The sequence below is a fragment of the Chiloscyllium punctatum genome, chromosome 2 (genome assembly GCF_047496795.1).
Source record: "Chiloscyllium punctatum isolate Juve2018m chromosome 2, sChiPun1.3, whole genome shotgun sequence".
Taxonomy (NCBI): domain Eukaryota; kingdom Metazoa; phylum Chordata; class Chondrichthyes; order Orectolobiformes; family Hemiscylliidae; genus Chiloscyllium; species Chiloscyllium punctatum.
This window is the reverse complement of record NC_092740.1, coordinates 78,893,141-78,913,198: the sequence shown is the minus strand read 5'-3', so window position 1 is coordinate 78,913,198 and position 20,058 is coordinate 78,893,141. Positions and strand designations below refer to the sequence as shown.

Genomic DNA, 20,058 nt, shown 5'->3' with positions numbered 1-20,058 from the left:
ATATAGAATGAGAGGTCATAGTTTTAGGCAAAAGGGTAGCAGATTTAAAAGAGATGAAGAGAAATGACTTCTCTCAAAAGGTTGTGAATCTGTGGAATTGTCTAACAATCTGAAATAAATAAAAGCACATTAATGGTGTACAAAATCCATTAATTCTAAATCCTGACCTCAAAAATGTTCTTAAAATAAATCGGCATGACTACAGAAATGCTTGCAAGTTAATTATATGTACAAATCCTGCCATTTAGATTATACCTGCATCAAATCTCATCTAACGTTTTTTTTTGTGAGACACAGTGAAAGGCACAAGGTGTATAAATCTTTGTTCAATTTCTACCACCAGGAAGAAAAGAAACACCCAAGTGGCCAGTGGCAAGCAGTGCCCTTCACATCAAAGGGCAATGCTGCGTGATCAAACAGTGAAGGGGAGAACATGTATCTTTACAGAGAAATTAGACCATTTAATACCCAGGTGCAGCTAGTTTGTTTGTCAAAATGAGCTCTGCTTTACTTAATGGGCTTTGCATGTAAATTATTCAGCTGAAAATTCAGGTAATTTACTGCTAGTGGTTAACAGGTGTAAAAAAAACTATGGGTGATTTGGTCAAGGGGGAGCAAAGGTTCAGTTGTGTGCAAGACCAACTCTGAATATAAGAAAAGGAAAACAGAAAGAGCTGTGGCCTCCGTGTGAGTCACTGTGAAAATGTCAAATGCTGTACAAAGTAACATCCTGGCAGTTATGAAGTTATATAAAGTTTGTGAAAAATAGAAAGGAACAATATTATGAAAATTTAATATATTGGGAAGTGTGGGTATACAAAGGTACCTAGGTGAACTTGTATAACAGTCAATGAAAGTAGACAGGCAGATGCAGAAGGCACTTAGGAAGTCGAATAGTGCATTGGCCTTCATTGCAAGAGTATTTGAACTCAGATATACCAATGTAATCATGGAAAATAGAATCCCTACAGTGTAGAAACAGGCCATTAGGCCCAACAAGTCCACACCAACCCTCCAAACAGTATCCCACCCAGTCCCATTCCCCTACCCTATTGCTTTACGTTAACCCTAACGCACCTAACCAACACATCCCTGAAGACAATGGGCAATTTAGCATGGCCAATTCACCCAACCTGCACATCTTTGAACTGTGGGAGGAAACTGGAGCATTTGGAGAAAACCCAGGCAGAAATGGGGAAAATGTGTAAACTCCACAGAGACAGTCACCTACTTCTGGAATCGAACCCAAGTCCCGAGCACTGTGAGGCAGCAACGCTAACAGCTGAGCTACTGTGCCACTGTTTTCCTTACTCAGTTACACAGGGCCTTAGTGAGACTGTCTGAAGTCTACATGCAGTTGTGGTCTCCCTACATAAGAAAGGATAGACATGTCATAGAGGGAGCAAAATGAAGGTCACCAGACTGGGGCCGGTGGAACAGTCTTATGAGGAGAGATTGGTTTGACTGGACATCTATATTCACGAGAGTTTTAAGGAGCTTTTATTTTTTGTAGATTGTATTACAACCAAGCATGGTAAATAGTTGAGACTCAAATTTGCTTTAACATATTCTGGAACTTTTTTTTTAAGCTCAAAGGAAACATCCATAGCTGAGACTTTGAGTGGGCAATCCTGTGAAATCCTTGGAATAGGATAACTATAAGAAAAGTGCTCATGAAAAGGAAAGAATATATAGTGAACTGGATTACCTTAGAGTGAAGCATTTGTGTTAGCTTCAGACCAGAAGTATTGGGATAAAACTCTGAAGAGGTTATTTAAAGTGGAGTACATAACTACAGGAAGAAGCTATTTACAGATCCAGTTTAAAAGTTTAAACCGCAAGTGACTTACACTTACCAAGGTGGGAGACACAAGCATGCTGATGTTAGTATTAAACGAGTAGCATTTTGGATACTTTATCAGGAGAATTTGTTTTGAGTACTGTACAAAAACAGTTTGGATCTTTGTAATTTATAAAGGTGTATTTTGGAATTTGTGATCATACTTTTGCTGGACATTTAAAAATCTTTCATCATGTATTATAATTAGATGGAACTTTCTATTCTATCTTCATTTCTATTATAATTAACTTACATGTTAATATTAAAGCAATGTCTATAGCATTGTATGCTGATGTTCGAAGTGAGAAACAACTCTGTTAAAACCATAGTAAAAATATGATGTATTAAGCCATGTTCCTGAAATAACTCCAGAGCCAGTATCCCATCACCAAGTCACCCTTTATTCACATGCGGAGAATCTTTGATCCAGCTCCCTCAGAGGGGGAAATAAAGCATTCCATCCCCCGTGGTGTCCACCTCTCCCGAAAGGCATCAAGAGCAATGGTGGACACTGCATATTCTCTCTCCAATGTCACCCGTGCTCCAACTTAACCCATAAGAGAGGCAGGAAGTTGGCAGACCCCCTCCACGGCCTGCTGCCTGGACCTATTTATATCCAGCCTTGCCACGCACAGCAGCAGACTCACAAGAAGGTCCTCTCATCTGCTCATTTCCCTCCACACCAGGTGCCCAAAGATCAGACACATGGAGCTGAAAATACTCCTGTTCTTATCACCCTAATTGGACCAGATGAACAGCCTCAATCTAAGGATTTCATAAGACTACCCTACTTGGAATCAAAAGTCTCTCAGCCATGGGGATTTCCCCTGAGTTTAAGAAAAAACAAGTTCCAGAACGTGTTAAAGCAAATGTTGAGGCCGTATTATTTACCATGGTTGGTTGTAAAACAATCTAAATTGAAGTTGTCCATTAATGATGTACAGAACCTGTTATTCTATGAGATTCACCTGGCTGACCTCTTCACGATCACCGTGTCCAGCTCGGAGTCAGAGGACACAAACAGGTTTTTTTTTTGTAGCTCCTCCTGGGGCGTTTTAGCACCGGCTTAGGTTCCTCCAACTCTGCCTCTGATATGGGTGACTCGTAATGCACAGAAGCCTGCCCCTTGCACCTGGATCATCTCAGATGAAATTCATTCTCTTCTTCAGGTCACAAGGGCGGCAATACCCACCGTATCTGTCTCAGATTCGGAGGTATCTTCAACGATTGACAGGAAGAGAGAACCCAAGGGTTCCAGAACAGTTGGAAAGGCTGTCCGGGAGCCAGGCATGTTTTGCTCTTGCACCGTTTGCGACTTTGCAGCTTTAATATGGTCCATATGCTTGATCAGAACCAAATCCAATGTCTGATATTGTCCGCCTTGACTAGAAGTGTGCCCAGAAAAATTAAAATTATTATGGACTTTTCCAGTGGTAGTACCATTGGTGGTTTATCTGCCAGTGTGAGGCAGCTCAGTGCATCCACATTTACTACTTGGCCTCGGGAAGGGTGTTATAACTTCTACTTACTAGTATTTAGAATTAGAGCCCATCCCAGAACTCAGCCTGTAGCCATGGGCACCACTGCCTTGTCCTCCTTAAGAAGACCTAGCACGGGTTAGTAGTCCATTATGATTACAAATTTATGTTGGCAAAGGTATTGGTGGAACGTCCTGATTCCAAATATGACTGTCAAACCTTCTTTCTCTATTTGGGCATATTTACGCTCTGCATTAGACAATGTCCTGGATACAAATGTTATTGAGCATTCCTCTCTTTTGGGCCACTTATGAGCCACCTTGATGGTGTACAGGGAGCCATCGCATGTCAATAACAGATCTCACTTAAGATCATAGTGTGAAAACACCGAGGATGATGATAGTTGTTTCTTCATTTTCCTTAAAATTATAGCTGGGCTACAGGATCATTTCCAAGACTGACTTTATTGATCAGGGTTAAAATCACACAACACCAGGCTATAGTCTGACAGGTTTATTTGGAAGTACAAGCTTTCAGATTGCTGCTCCTTCATCAGGTAGCTCATGGGGCAGGATCACAGGACACAGAATTTATAGTAAAAGATCAACATGTCATATAACTGATGCAATGTAATGAACAAATCTAGTTTTAATTAGTCAGTGCATTGAGTTTAGGAGTTTTGCAGGTCATTTTGCAGCTGTACAGGACATTAGTTGGGTCACTTTTGGAATACTTTGTTCAATATTAGTCTCCCTGCTATAGGAAAGATATTGTTAAACTTGAGAGGATTCAAAAAAGATTTACAAAGATGCTGTCAGGGTTGTATAGTTTGAGCTATTGGAAGAGGCTGAATAAATTGGGGCTATTTTCCCCAGTGGAGCATTGAAGACTGAGGGGTGACCTTATAAAAGCTTATAAAAGCATGAGGGGCATGGACAGGGTGAATAGTTAAGATCTTTTCCCCAAGGTAGAGGAGTCTAGAGCTAGACAGCATAAATTTAGGATGAGAGGGGAAAGATTTAAAAGGGACCTAAAGGACAACTTTTTCATGCATGGTGCATGTGAGGGAATGAGCTGCCATAGCAAGTGGTGGAGGCTGGTACAATTACAACATTTAAAAGGCATCTGGATGGGCACATGAATAAGAAGGGATATGGGTCAAATGCTGACAAATGGGACTAGATTAATTTCGAATATCTGGTCAGCATGGACGAGTTGACCAAACAGTCTGTTTCTGTGCTGTACATATCTATGACATTTATTTAAGAGTTGATTCAAAGCTGTCAGGATGGAGGATAGATTATGTATGAACTTGCCACAATAATTCACCAGCCCAAGGAAAAACCTAAGTTCCAGAACAGATGTGCAAGCTGGGGCACCTTTATCAACCTTACTTTATCTTCCTCTGTAACCTGGTCTTGTTGACTCTGTAGCGCAAGTAGATCACTTGGGGTGCTTAGAACACACATTTTTCGTTTCTAAGGCATTTGGCCACCTGGGAGAAATGTCTAAGGATTATGTCCAAGTGCTCTTTATTGGTTTTCTCTGTTATTAGCACATTATCTAGATAAATAACAACCAGGGTTAACCTTATAAAATAGTTTCCATCATCTGCTGAAACATTGCACAGACAGACGTTACACCAAATGGCAATCTTGTATATTAGTACAAACTTTATGGGTATTAACTGTAGCATACTTCTGGGAATCCTCCTCTAACCACAATTGCAGGTACAAATGGTTCATGTCCAGCTTCATGAAGCACAGCATCCCCTGCCAGCTTTGCATATAAATTCTCTATGTGAGGCATTGAATATTTAGCCAGTTGTAAAAAATGGTTTACCATTTGTTTAAAATCCCCACAAAGGTGACTCTGGGCGGGTCTTACAGAATTATGGAATTGCAAGGTGGCCTTGACTCCTTTGATAGTCCCTGGACCTTCCTGACAAACTTCCAGATATTTAACCAGGACTTCATTCAGGCATCCATGTTCTAATCAACAAATGTTGAGCCAATCTACATGAATCTTTCTCAACCAATTTCACCCCATCAAGCTTGGGCCTGAGGCTTTTACTACAATCAGTGGTAACTGAACCAGCTCCTTCTCATAAGAAACCAGAACCGAAGTTGTACCCTTAATCTGTAAACATTCCCTGATATTGGTTGTCACTCTAACTGAGGTCTTGTGCAAACTTAAGGGTTGGACTCCAGTGTAAATTTTGTTAGACACTGGTTGTGCGATCACTGAAAAGGCTGCACTGGTATCGACTTCCATTAGAACCCGGTGACTATTTACCCAGACATTTATTTTGTTTGGTTCTGATTTGGATGTTACTAAGCAATTTAGTTGTTCCAAACTAGATGTAGTTGGACTTTCTAGGTTGTGCACACTCTTGAATTACCAGCCTATGAGTCTTACCCAATTTAGGTCTACTGGGGCTCTTTTGCTGTGTCAAGTTTACATACTGGCAGCAACTACAATAGCTTGCTGGCCTGAATGCTGAAGAAAATTTTAACCGTTTGGCTTTGTTTTAAGGTTTTGCTGTGGGCTGACCTGGGGTCTCTCTTCAGGATATATCCTGAGTGACATGCTGCAATTGCCTTGACCCAAGTCATGTTCCCCAAACTCAGTGGGACTGGCAAAGGTGTCCACTTCCATTGGAATACTCTGAAATTCATACGCACCATTTGATGCATTTTTCAATGATAAAGCCAGTTGTAATGCTTTTTGAAGACAGGTTGAGCTTCAGATAGTACACAGTTTTGCATGGTTACATCAATATTCCACAAACATCAATATCCAACAACCGTCTCTCAGCATCTCATTCAGGATTAAATCAAAGTCACATGCGACTGCCAGTCGTGTTAACCTTGTTAAAAATCCTGATACAAATTCCCCAAGTTCTCGGATTGCCAAGTAAAACCAATAGCATCTCAGAACTGAAGGAGACTTGGGATTGTAATATTCCTTAACTGAATTGGTCAACTCTTGAAAGGTTTTAATATCTGGTGCCTCAGGCTTCTAATAACCAAAACGCTGCAGGTCCACAAGCTGTCAGGAGAATTACTTGTTGCTTTTATCTGCCCCAATCTTATTTGCCCAGAAAAAATAATGCATTCTTTCCACATTCTGAGCCCAGTCATCGACGGCAAGATCAAACAAGTCAAGCTTCCCAAATAACGGCATGAAAACAGCAATGTTTTACCCAACTGAAAGATGACTTTTGAGAGTGAATTTCAACAGGAGAGTACTTTTCTCTCATTGCCACTGAAATAACTCCACAGAAACTGGTATTCCATCAGCAAACCACTCTTTATTTACATATGGAGAACCCTTGATACTGACCCAGCTTCGTCAGAGCCACCTCTCAGAGTGTCACAGGATGTCTGACACTCTTGTTTTTATCTGTCAACCAGGGCTCCCTGATTAGACCAGATTAACAGCCCCAATCAGGAAAATCATATTCTGTAAGGTCTACCTGGTTGACTTCATTACAATCACTACAGTTTTTTTCTGGGATCAGACAAGTGTCAAGTGGTGCATCTTGGAAGGAAGAATGACCAAAAAAAGCTCCCCCGACTTAATGTAGGCATATTCATGGTAATTCAATTTGCCTGCTATACATAATAGCTGGTGTAACACAAGACAGAATTTCCAGGTGAGTATTACTGTCACATAATGAACAGTCATGAAATTAAAACTGTATACTTATAAAAATTAGAAAATGCAAAATGAAACAAATTTCCATAGTGATACATATCTAATGAAAAGATAAAAACATGTAAAAGGTAAAAGCAGTTAAATTAACCAAACACTGTCTTTAGCACATGCATTCATTTGTCTACTGATCTTTGTAATGTGTTCTGTTAACTGACAATCTCTCAAAATTGTTATAATCTTGGAGGCTCTGCATTTCATGTAGGTTATGAGAATTCACTTAGTTTACATTGTATTAGCTCAGCTACCTTTAATGTTGATTGAAAGAATTGTTTAAATTATTTCTGAGCAGTTAATCCTATTTTAACTTGATTCTCTGTGTTAGTAGTACCCAGAGGAGTCTAATTAAGTTGATTCTAGCTGGTTGAGCAACAATTTTCAAACTTCAAAATGGGATAACAGTGGGACAAACCCAGGGAAGTACTGCTTTAAGTCAACAAGATCCAAAAAAGCATAGAGGACAAAGGTAAGAAATGTTAACTTTACAAATCACTGGCTAAACCTCAGCTGGAGCGCTGGTGTCCAATTTTGGGCTCTAGGCCTAAGGACACCAGTGAATTTTTTGTGAAGAGCCAAAGTAGAATGTTAAAATGGCATTAGGGATAACAGAATTCTAGTTATTTAGACACACTTAGGAAGTGAAGATGGTTTTTGTTAGAGCAAAGAAAGATATGAAGGAAAGGTACTCAAAATTATGCAGGAGATAGAGTGAAATTAATTCTATTGGCATTAAGATGATAACCGACTGTACAGATTTAAGAGCATCAGCATAAGAACCAGGAAGCAAGGTCTTTTTATTAAACATTGAATTACTGAGTCTGTAATCCTGGTTCTAAAGAATGTGAAGAAAGAAAGGTCAGTAGTAACACTGAAAGGGGAAGAAAATTATTGTAGAACACTGGGAAGCAATGATGCTCATAAGATATTTATTTCTTGGTTAAGAAAAAGGAGGAAGCATATGTCAGGTATAGACAGGATAGATCGAGTGAATCCTTAGAAGAGTATAAAGAAAGTAGGAGTAGACTTAAGAGGTAAATCAGGAGGACAAAACGGGGACATAAGATAGCTTTGGCAAATAGAATTAAGGAGAATCCAAAGGGTTTTTACAAATATATTAAGGACAAAAGGGTAACTAGGGAGAGAATAGGGCCCCTCAAAGATCAGCAAGGCAGCCTTTGTGTGGAGCCACAGAAAATGGGGGAGAAACTAAATGAATATTTTGCATCAGTATTTACTGTGGAAAAGGATATGGAAGATATAGACTGTAGGGAAATAGATGGTGACATCTTGCAAAATGTCCAGATTACAGAGGAGGAAGTGCTGGATGTCTTGAAACTGTAAAAGTGGATAAATCCCCAGGACCTGATCAGGTGTACCCGAGAACTCTGTGGGAAGCTAGAGAAATGATTACTGGGCCTCTTGCTAAGATATTTGTACCATCGATAGTCACAGGTGAGGTGCCGGAAGACTGGGGGTTGGCAAACGTGGTACCACTGTTTAAGAAGGGCGGTAAAGACAAGCCAGGGAACTATAAACCAGTGAGCCTGACCTCGGTGGGGGGCAAGTTGTTGGAGGGGATCCTGAGGGACAGGATGTACATGTATTTGGAAAGGCAAGGACTGATTTGGGATAGTCAACATGGCTTTGTGCATGGGAAATCATGTCTCACAAACTTGACAGAATTTTTTGAAGAAGTAACAAAGAAGATTGATGAGGGCAGAGCAGTGGATGTGATCTATATGGACTTCAGTAAGGCATTCGACAAGGTTCCCCATGGGAGACTGATTGGTAAGGTTAGATCTCATGAAATACAGGGAGAACTAGCCAATTGGATACAGAACTGGCTCAAAGGTAGAAGACAGAGGGTGGTGGTGGAGGATTGTTTTTCAGACTGGAGGCCTGTGACCAGTGGAGTGTCACAAGAATCGGTGCTGGGCCCTCTACTTTTTGGCATTTACATAAATGATTTGGATGCGAGCAAAAGAGGTACAGATAGTAAGTTTGCAGATGACACCAAAATTGGAGGTGTACTGGACAGCGAAGAGGGTTACCTCAGATTACAACAGGATCTGGACCAGATGGGCCAATGGGCTGAGAAGTGGCAGATGGCGTTTAATTCAGATAAATGTGAAGTGCTGCATTTTGGGAAAGCAAATCTTAACATGACTTATACACTTAATGGTAAGGTCCTAGGGAGTGTTGCTGAACAAAGAAACCTTGGAGTGCAGATTCATAGCTCCTTGAAAGTGGAGTCACAGTTAGATAGGATAGTGAAGGTGGCGTTTGGTATGCTTTCCTTTATTGGTCAGAGTATTGAGTACAGGAGTTGGGAGGTCATGTTGCGGCTGTACAGGACATTGGTTCGGCCACTGTTGGAATATTGTGTGCAGTTCTGGTCTCCTTCCTATCGGAAAGATGTTGTGAAACTTGAAAGGGTTCAGAAAAGATTTACAAGGATGTTGCCAGGGTTGGAGGATCTGAGCTATAGGGAGAGGCTGAACAGGCTGGGACTGTTTTTCCTGGAGCGTCGGAGGCTGAGGGGTGACCTTATAGAGGTTTACAAAATTATGAGGGGCATGGATTGGATAAATAGGCAAAGTCTTTTCCCTGGGGTAGGGGGAGTCCAGAACTAGAGAGCATAGGTTTAGGGTGAGAGGGGAAAGATATAAAAGAGACCTAAGGGGCAACTTTTTCATGCAGAGGGTGTTATGTGTATGGAATGAGCTGCCAGAGGATGTGGTGGAAGCTGGTACAATTGCAACATTTAAGAGGCATTTTGATAGGTATATGAATAGGAAGGGTTTGGAGGGATATGGGCTGGGTGCTGGCAGGTGGGACTGGATTGGGTTGGGATATCTGGTCGGCATGGACAGGTACGACTGAAGGGCCTGATTCCATGCTGTACATCCCTATGACTCTAATAGCTGAATGTCCTCCCTACTTCTGTGGTATGACTGTATGATCCTAGATATTGAATCAACTCACATGCAAATAGTGAGTATTTTGACAGCACAGTCCACACAGGTTAGCACTAAAACAAAAGCAAAACACTGCACAGGAAAGAGGTCTAAAATAAAAACAAATAATGGACAAATTCAATAGGTCTGGCAGCATCTGTGGAAAGAGAAACAGAGTTACATACACAGTCTAATCTTCCTTTCCTTTGCACACAGAAGAGAGGTGGGGAAGTGATGGTTCTTAGACAGATAGAAGAGATGGGGAGGAGCAAGTAGCACAGAATGTCAGGTCCTATGGAAAAACTTTTGACTGACAAGGAAGTCAAGGATAATGGAACAGGAAAGCTGAACTGAAATCACAATCAGATCAGCCATGTTTCACTGAATGACAGAGCAGACTCAAAGGACCAAATGACCTACTCTTTTCTCATGTTCTGAGCTGCTGCTAGTCTGCATTTTCCCAGCAATGTTTTTATTCCACACATGTGTATTTGCTAACAAAGATCATTGTGGACTGGGCTCATCTCTCTCTATTTAACACTGCTAATGGATGCATTCCTAACCTCATAGTAAATTGAAATTTCAAGTGAAAGCAGAAACTCACACTTTTAGCACTCAGGGGCCTGAATCACAAGTAATAGTAACATTCAGATAAAAGCAACATTAAATCTAAGCAAATAAAAACCGAAAGAACTGCGGATGCTGTAAATCAAAGACAAAATAGAAATTGCTGGAAAAGCTCAGCAGGTTTGGCAGCATTATGGAGAGAAATCAGAATTAGCATTTCAGTCAAGTGACCCTTACTCAGAACCTGACCTGAAACATTAATCAGAGAGAAATCAGAGTTAATGTTTCAGGTCAGGTTCTGAGTAAGGGTCACTTGACTGAAATGCTAATTCTGATTTCTCTCCACAGACACTGCTAGACCTGCTGAGCTTTTGAAACCAAGCATTCAGGTTATTTAGAGGTTAGGGAATCATTAAAAATGGAATTCTGGTGCCCAACCCTGAACCAAGCGAAGGTTATTGGGAGGATGGAGACTGTCTGCCTCAGCCTTCAGATTTCTTCTCTAAGATGAATCCTTCATTGTTGCATTACCTGGTCAAAGGAAGGTTGGGAAAGATAATGTGGGGTCAGTTTCTCTTCACATCACTAGCACTGGAAGATACTGCCTTTAAATTTGCAAGTTTCTCAGTTGGAGAAGGAGAAAGACTACTGTTAACAGAGAAGATTGTGACCTTCTGGTCTGCTGAGAGAAAGGCATGGTGAAGTCTGTTGGGAGCTACAGTCACTAGAATCTGTTGTCAGAGATGTTGGTTCAATTATGTTTTAAATACTGAGGTCCACATCACAGAACACTGCCAGTGCTTGAACAGACACTGAAACATTGTTCATAATGCTTTTGTGACCACGGAAATCCAAAGAGAGTAAAAACTATCCATCAATAAGTTACCTTTAGATAAGTGAATTTGGCAGGGTTACCCTGTCCTAAATATAAATAACTATCTACTGACATAGCATGACATTACCATTTTGCAGGCCTGGAGAGCTTCAAACCCAATTTCAAGTAGGTTTAAAGGTATCCAAGTATTGTTTCATGAAGTATTATACAGGTCAACAGAAGGCGGAAGAGTGACTCTTCTATAAGCTAGAGCTAGAGTTAAACATAAACAAAAACACAAATTGCTGGCAAAGCTCAAGTCTGGCAGCATCTGTGAAGAGAAATCAGAGTTAATGTTTCAGGTCACTGAAACCGAAAAGTTAAGTCTGATTTCTCTGCACAGATGCTGCCAGACCTGCTGAGCTTTTCCAGCAATTTCTGTGTTTGTTTCTGATTTCCAGCATCTGCAGTTCTTTCAATTTTAGAATTAAACGTAGGTCTTGAGCAGAAAGGATAGTAGTATCATCAAGATCCCCCCAAATTTGTTTATTCCAGTTCACCTTTAACTTGTAATTTATATAAATTGGTAAACTGGCATCACCAACTGGGGAAGGGGGAACGTGGTTTGCAGTGATGAAGAAAGAGCAAAATAAGGTAAAGCGTGTCATTATTAAGTGACAGATTTGAAAGAAGAGTATGTACCTCAGTGATTCGAAGGATGGGAGCATTTTCTTTGGATTAGGTGCAAAGAAGTCGAGTGACTCTTTGCATTGAGTTAATATAGGGAGGATCTACTGATCATGGCAAAATGATTTTTGAGGTAACTAGCAACTTATACACTTCTTGAAAATACAGGTACCCAACTTTCTTTCTTCCTTATCAATATATATTAAAATTTTATTGATCTGAGAAGTACCCTTAGTGCAAAAAAGGCATACAAATATCCAATAAGTAAAGCAGGCACACAAAAACACAGTCCCAGCCAAAATTATGACCAACATATTGGGCATGAAGGCTAAAGGTCATGTCCAGAGCTCAGCACTGAAACAAGCAGTAGACTCACAACCAACATTCAGGAAACCAAACATATCCACAACCTTAAAGTAACTATGAGAGGCTGCCCCCCAAAAAAACTTTTAAAATCATATATAGTTACCTGAATGTGGAACCAAGACAAGTGTTCTTTCATGCTCCACAACAGTCATAAAAGATCAGCTGATCCCATCCGATTAACTCGTCCCTTTCAGCGAACAGCAAAAAAGCAGCCAAAATTTAAAACCCATTTACAAAAGACCACAAGATATAGGGGCAGAATTAGGCCATTTGGTTCAGTGAGTTTGCTCTGTCAATCAATCATGACTGATATGTTCTCAACCCAATTCTCCTGATTTCTCCTCATAATCTTTGACCCCCTTACTATTGATCTGTCTTAAATACACTAATCGACTTAGCCTCCACCACCAACTGTGGAAATGCATTCCACAGAGTCACCACCCTCTGAGTGAAGACATTCCTCCTCATCTCATTGCTAAAGGGTCTATTCTGGCTGTGTGGGAGGGATTATAAATTCACCAGACTAATTTAAGTCAGGCCCCTGATTATGTGTGCCTTGGGTCTAAACTGTCTCAAAGTAGAGATTGTTCCTTGTTCCAGGTTTGCATGTGCAAGCTAGCATGATTCTCAATCTCTTTGTCTCTTCACAATCATTCAGCAGAGTAGATAAGCACCTTATCAGAATTGGGAGTACAACAATTTATTTTCTTTTGTAAAAGTATATGGGATTACCAGATTTTAGCAAATAATACTTTAATTCTAATTGGTTATAAATGCACAATACAAACTAGGCAAAGCCAAAAATATATAAAACAAGCATATGAATTACCTATCCGGCTTTCATTTTGCATTTCACATCTCTTGTATAATTCAGGAACAGCTTTCGCTGAAGAGCTTCCAAACTAGAAAGAAACAAAATATGGAGAAAAATTATAGAGGAACACAAATTACACAAACTAACTTTCTTCACCATGCTGCAAGAATACATAAATGGTCTTGCACGTTAGAAATTAAATGCAATGGCAGATATCCAGAAATTTACTTTTTCAAGTTCCATTTCAAGATACAAAGATGTCAACCTTCTACAGTATGTCATATTTCAACATTATTGAAAATAAAAATAACAAAGAAAATCATTCAATTTTTTAATATAATTTTCCAACAATACGGAACAGGAGTAGGCCATTCAACCCTTACAGTCTGCTCCACCATTCAAAATGGCCATAGCTGATCACCCAACCCAGTGTCCTGTATCCACTTTATCCCATGTCTTTTGGTTCCTTTAGTCCTAATAATTTTATCTATATCTTTCTTGGAAGTTTTCAACATTTTGGCTTTAACAGTTTCCAATGGCAGAGAATTCCACAGGCTTACAACTCTCTGGGTGAAGGTATCCCTCCTCATCTCTGATCTAAAAGACATACCCCTTATTTTAGTCTGTTACCTCTGGTTCTGGACTCATCGGTCATGGACAGAATCTTTCCTGTACCCATCCTGTCTAATCTCCCAAACTCCAGTGAATATAATCTTTACAGATCTAGTATTCCCCCCCTCCCCCGCCCCCAAAACCATTCCACGAATCAGCCTGGTAAGCCTTCTCTACATTCCCTGGATAGCCAGAACATCCCTCCTCAGATAGGGAACCAAAAATACAGAGAGTACAATACTCAAGAAGTAAAGGTTTCTCTCTCTACAGATGGTGACAGACCAGTTGAGTTTTTCCAGCATTCTATGTTTGTTTCAGATTTCCAACATCCACAGTACTTTGCCATTATTCAAGTATACTCTACAAAGGTCAGCAAATTGCCACCTTGAGCTGAAAACGCACATGATAGTTGACATATACAGATGTGAAGCTTGATCATCTTCAGTTTGTAGGTAACCAGGTTGTAAGAGTTCACTGATTAAGCACTAATTAATATCAATCATTGGTTAAGAGAAAGATGATGGCCTCCATGAATTACCAGAGGGTGGTAAGAGGATTAAATTATTCTGCACCATAGTGTGGCTGTCTAACAGTTCCTCATGCTTACTCCCCAGATTTGGAACATCTTCCCCATTCCCTCACTGTAATTATTTTCTGGAGTGTTTGTCTTTCCAAACACTTTCAGAGAAAACCCATTGTTTCTATAACCTTAGTTTCCAGCAGTTTTCTGCTTCTGGATGCTTCTCTCAAGTCATTTATGGCTTTCTCTCTGGATCTGACATTTTGAAGACTAATAAACTAACAGAACTTTTTTGCTGATTGAACTTGCACACACTGCCTGACTTTCTAGATAGTTCTAACTTTCTAATGATACTGGATGCCTCATTGCTAGGCAACATTTTTTTTCCCCTATGCTTATTTCTAATGCACTGAAATATTTACCTCCAAACCTGTAAATGCTTGATAAAGATCCATGCATCAAACTTCAGATACCCAGTATCACTCACTAAGCAAATCTGAAATGAAACTAAAACTTTAACTCCCCTTCTTAATGCATGCAATATAGAAACTTAATTAAGTGACTAAATTGTAATAGTAAATTGTTTCCATTTACAGTCTTAATTTTTAAATTCCATGTATTTTCTTCTATTTCCATTTTTTTAACCAATTTACTTTATAACTTCAGTATAACCTATATTGGTTCTTTAAAACACATGCCAAATATTCTTCTCACCTGATTTTTAGGACTTCTGGGTGTAAAAGCTATTCTTAGATGCTAGGAAGAAGAAACTTTGAAGCACTATTCATTAAGTGGCTAAAAAAAATCTAAAAGCCAATCAATTGTCAAAACACAAACATTGATCTGGATTTGTAATTTTCAAATTCTTTTAAGCATTAGAAAGCCTGAATCAGAAAGAGTTGGCTCTTGATACCTATGGCATGATTGTGGCATATGAGACAATTCATCTGCAACCCAAGAAAGATAAATATAATGAACTATTTGATACAATTTATGTTATTGCACAGCACAAGTTTTATATAAATGTTACTTCTGCTACTTCTCTCAAAAGTTTGTGATTCACTCTCCCACAGTGCAGAAGGACACAGATTAAATTTGAGGAGACAGACAGATTTTTAATTAGTAAAAGGTTGGAGGGTTATGGAGAGCAGCAGGAAAGTGGAGTTGAGGCCAAGGTGAGATTAACGACGATCGCATTCAACAGCACAGCAGGTTCAAGGGGCTGTATTGCCTACTCCTGCTTCTAGTTTAAATGTTCTTAAGTGAACCTCTGTTAGACCTATACATGAATTTTTACTGACTGCAAATTTTATTTGCTTCAACAATTAAAATCTAAATATAAAAATGCATTAGTTGAACTAATTTGCAGATCATAACTTCTATAAATTATTGACAAAAACAGTATATTTAAGGCTCTGAATTGCAGTCCACATACAAAGTTAGTAAAATACATTGAATAAAAATCCATTTTACATTTTTTTTCCAGATCTACTGCCATGTTTATTGTACTAATCTGGAGCTGAATGTTCTCGAAAGTTGGCTTCTGTTTCACACCATAAATACTGGAAACATAAAAAGCTGAATTAAACACACTTACGTTTTCAAAACATGGGAAGTAGCAAATTTGACCTTTCGGTTAATTTTTCTGCTACCATAAAGCATTGTGACACTAAAGTAGAGATATTACAGAACCCTCTATATTCCTCATACACTAAACATCCAAATACATCTATCAGCACGTGGTTGTAATTTTTAATTAAGCTTTTTATTTCTCTATGTTTAACCAGCTCAGTGTACTTGATGTTGCTTCAAGAAACAGCCTCGTATTATGCATGAACAATATAAATTTCTGGATCTTTGTCGGTGAAAGAGTGGATTAATTTTAAGTGGGATTAAAAACTGAACAATTAAGTAATATTTAAATTTAGAGTACTTATCATCAGTTTTGTGCATAATATAACTAATTGCATTTGTTGGTTCAAGAAACACATACAATAGGAATCAATTTGACGAAAGTTTGAATTCACTAGATAATCGCACATTTAATCCAAGCAAAACCAAGAAAGAATGTAACTTTTAATATGCCTATTTAGGGGATTTACAGTGGAGGCCAAAATTCTCTCATTAGAAAAATAACTCATAATAGCAAGAACATTAAACTACCCTCCATAGTTATAATAATAACAATTAGCAGTTCAGATTTAATGCAATATTTGACAGATGACTGCATTTTGAACAAGATGAAATATCAGACAGACAATAGAAGCGGTAGGTCCTGGGATGCTGAAATCTTACAAAAGTGTTCCTTTGGCAGTGAGGAGTTGAGCTGTGGATCGAGATAAGTAATTTTGCACTAAGTTAAAAATCACACAACACCAGGTTATAGTCCAACAGGTTTAATTGGAAGCACACTAGCTTTCGGAGTGACACTCCTTCATCAGGTGGTGAAGCGTCGCTCCGAAAACTAGTGTGCTTCCAATTAAACCTGTTGGACTATAACCTGGTGTTGTGTGATTTTTAACTTTGTACACCCCAGTCCAACACCGGCATCACCAAATCATAATTTTGCACTGGTAGAGATAAAAAAAATTAGAATGACAAGTCTCAGTGGATGGGCAATTTTACTGCCAAATTTATACAGGCTTCAATGTAAAGCAGGTAGTTAAAGATGAGAAGAGCAAGAGTATCGAGGAAGCAGATAAAAGACAGTATGAACACAGATCACTCTCCAGGTCTGCAAGATCTGGAGAGGTTGGGGGGGTGGAATGTGGAAGCTTCTTGAACCAACAAATGTAATTAGTTATATTATGCACAAAACTGGTGATAAGCACTCTAAATTTAAATATTACTTAATTGTTCAGTTTTTAATCCCACTTAAAATCAATCCACTCTTTCACCGACAAAGATCCAGAAATTCATATTGTTCATGCATAGTACGAGAGAGTGAACAGCAGTTTGGCAGACAAAGGGATGAATAATGATGAGCCAGGGAGAAAGTAAAGCAGATAACAGGGACCATTAGTAAGAGAAAATGGGTTGGCTGAGACGGAAGCAGCCATGTCATGACAGGGCCAGGCACATAGGGGTGGATAAAGGACAATGGAAGGTGTTCAGGTTCTAAAACTATTGAACTCGATATTGAGTCCTGAAAACTGCAGGATCACCAAGTGGGAAATGAAATACTGTTCTTCCAGCTTGCGCTGAGCCTTGTTGAAATACTGTAGCATATCCAAGCCAAAAAACACTGGCCAGGGAAAACTTTAGTGTGTTGAAGTGGAAGGCAACTGAAAGCTGAGGATCATTTTTGCAGATAGAATGTAGTTGTTCTGCAAAGCAGTCACCTAGTCAGTGTTTTATCTCCTCAATATAGTAGTGACCATATTGTAAGCATAGTAGGCTAGTTTTTTAAAAAAATCTCTTTTAAAAGCTTGTCTGAGAACATGGAAAGGTTTCTGTGGTTGGGAGAAGTGGCAGGGATGTAAAACTAGATGTCATCAGTTTTCAGATGTAATGTGGCCTAGTTTTCATGTTTACTGCTGCTAAGAAATATAATACAGGTTCTGAAAAGTGGTCAAGGACATATGTTTGGAGACACAGATGATGACTGTGCTCTCCCCTCGGAGGACAGTCTAGGACCAGATGGCATAATCCCACAATAAGGGGTCACCCATTTAAGACAAAAATGAAAAGGTTTTTCTTCTTTCAGAGTGTACTGAGTATGTACCACAGAGGACAACAAAGGTTGGTTTGTTAAGCATATTCAAGGCAGATTTTAGTCAATAAGAGAATTACAGGCTATGAGGAAAAGACACAAAAGTAAAGTGAGGATTATCAGATCAGCCATCGTCTTCAATCTAAAATCCCACATCCTTGGAACTACTCTGGTAAAGGTCCTCTGCATCTCTGAAGGATCCTTGCATCCTTTCTGAAGTGTGGCGATCAGAAGCAGACACAATTCTTCAGTTGTGTATTAACCAAAACTTAATAAGGGATCAGCCTAACTTCCTCTATTTATTCTCTTTCTGAACTCAAGGTCCCACATACTCTCTAAATATACCCTGTCACCCTCAGCAGAGTCAAGCAAAGCAGGAATTCACGTCAGTAACTACACAGTCATGTGCAATGACCCTTGGAGACATAGAGTCATAGAGATGTACAGTATGGGAACAGACCCTTTGGTCAAACTTGTTCAGGCTGACCAGATAACCTAATCTAATCTAAACCCATTTATAGCACTAGGCCCATATCCTTCTAAACTACTCCTATTCATATAGCCATCCAGATGTCATTTAAATTTATAATTGTACCAGCCTCCACCGTTTCCTCTAGCAGTGTCATGATTTTAGAAACCTCTTTAAGGTCACCCCTCAGCCTCCGACGCTCCATGGAAAACAGCCCCAGCCTATTCAGCCTCTCCTTATAGCTCAAATCTTCCAACCCTGCAACATCCTTGTAAATCTTTTCTGAAACCTTTCAAGTTCCACAACATCCTTCTGATGGGAGACCAAAATTGCACACAATATTCCAAAAGTGACATAACCAAAGTCCTGTCTAGGCGCAACATGATCTTCCAATGCTGATACTCAATGCTGTGACCAATAAAGGAAAGCATACCAAACGCCTTCTTCGCTATCCTATCTACCTGCAACTCCACTTTCAAGGAACTATGAACATGCATTCCAAGATCTTTTTGTGCAGCAACACTTCGCAGGACCTTACCATTAAGTAAACAAGTCCAGAGCTTAAAAATATGTTGCTGGAAAAGCGCAGCCGGTCAGACAGCATCAAAGGAGAAGGAGAATCGACGTTTCGGGCATAAGCCCTGGGCCCTTCCTATTATTAAATTTCAATTGCATCTAACTACTAAAATACAAAAGTTTTAGCAAGTGCACATCTTTTTATTGTACAAATGACTAGCAACCAAAGTGTACAGCTGTAAAGTAACATTATCTTTAACTAGTCTGATCATCCCATTTAGCTGCAGAGTATAATTGGTAAAATGTTTAATACAGCATTTTGAAGTTGGAATGTTGCTCTTTAAGAAAATAAAGTTCTCAATCCTTGTCAATTTTCACAATATGAAGCTGTAGTGATTGGAACAAGGACTAGGTGGAGCTCATTGACTAGGAGATCCTTGATTGGGGTTGTTAACCTGTGCTAATCGGGGAGCCCTGGCTGACAGATATAAATAGAAGATTCAGATAATCTCTTCATTCTAGGGACCGGCTCTGAGTTGGCTTGTCAGAACCCATGTACGGTGCACATGTAAATAAAGTAAAAAAATCCCATGACACCAGGTTATAGTCTAACAGGTTTATTTGAAACTGTAAGTTTTGGAGCCCCTTCTCCTTCCTTAGGCAGCTAGCAAGAAAAAATACATCGGACACAGAATTTATAGCAAAAGATCACAGACACTCCCTCTTCAGCACACACACTTTCTCCCTTTCTCATGAGCACGTGCGTACACATATATCCACATTCTCTCCCTCTCTCTCCCACACACATAGACCCTCTCAGACACATGTACTCTCTCTCCCTCTTCTCTCTGACACACACACATTACATATCTATGGGGTCAAATTGCAGGTTTGAACTTGCAGATACATTCTATTTTGTTCAAATACACACAATCTGTAGACAGGCAGTCAGTGGCATTTTATAAATTCTTACTTTGGAAATAAAACCA

General features: G+C 39.5%; 1 protein-coding gene across 9 annotated transcripts in view; it reads right to left on the bottom strand.

Moving 5' to 3' along the window:
* Positions 1–20,058, bottom strand: part of sncaip (synuclein, alpha interacting protein) — a 121,487-nt gene that overhangs the window by 50,559 nt on the left and 50,870 nt on the right. For 8 of the 9 annotated variants that reach the window (XM_072584356.1, XM_072584349.1, XM_072584342.1 and 5 more), the window contains one exon: positions 13,256–13,328. In XM_072584356.1, coding sequence (XP_072440457.1) covers positions 13,256–13,328 — 73 coding nt within the window. Of the gene's footprint in view, positions 1–13,255; positions 13,329–14,794; positions 14,843–20,058 lie in introns of those variants that run through there. The other variant, XM_072584381.1, reaches the window with a different exon arrangement.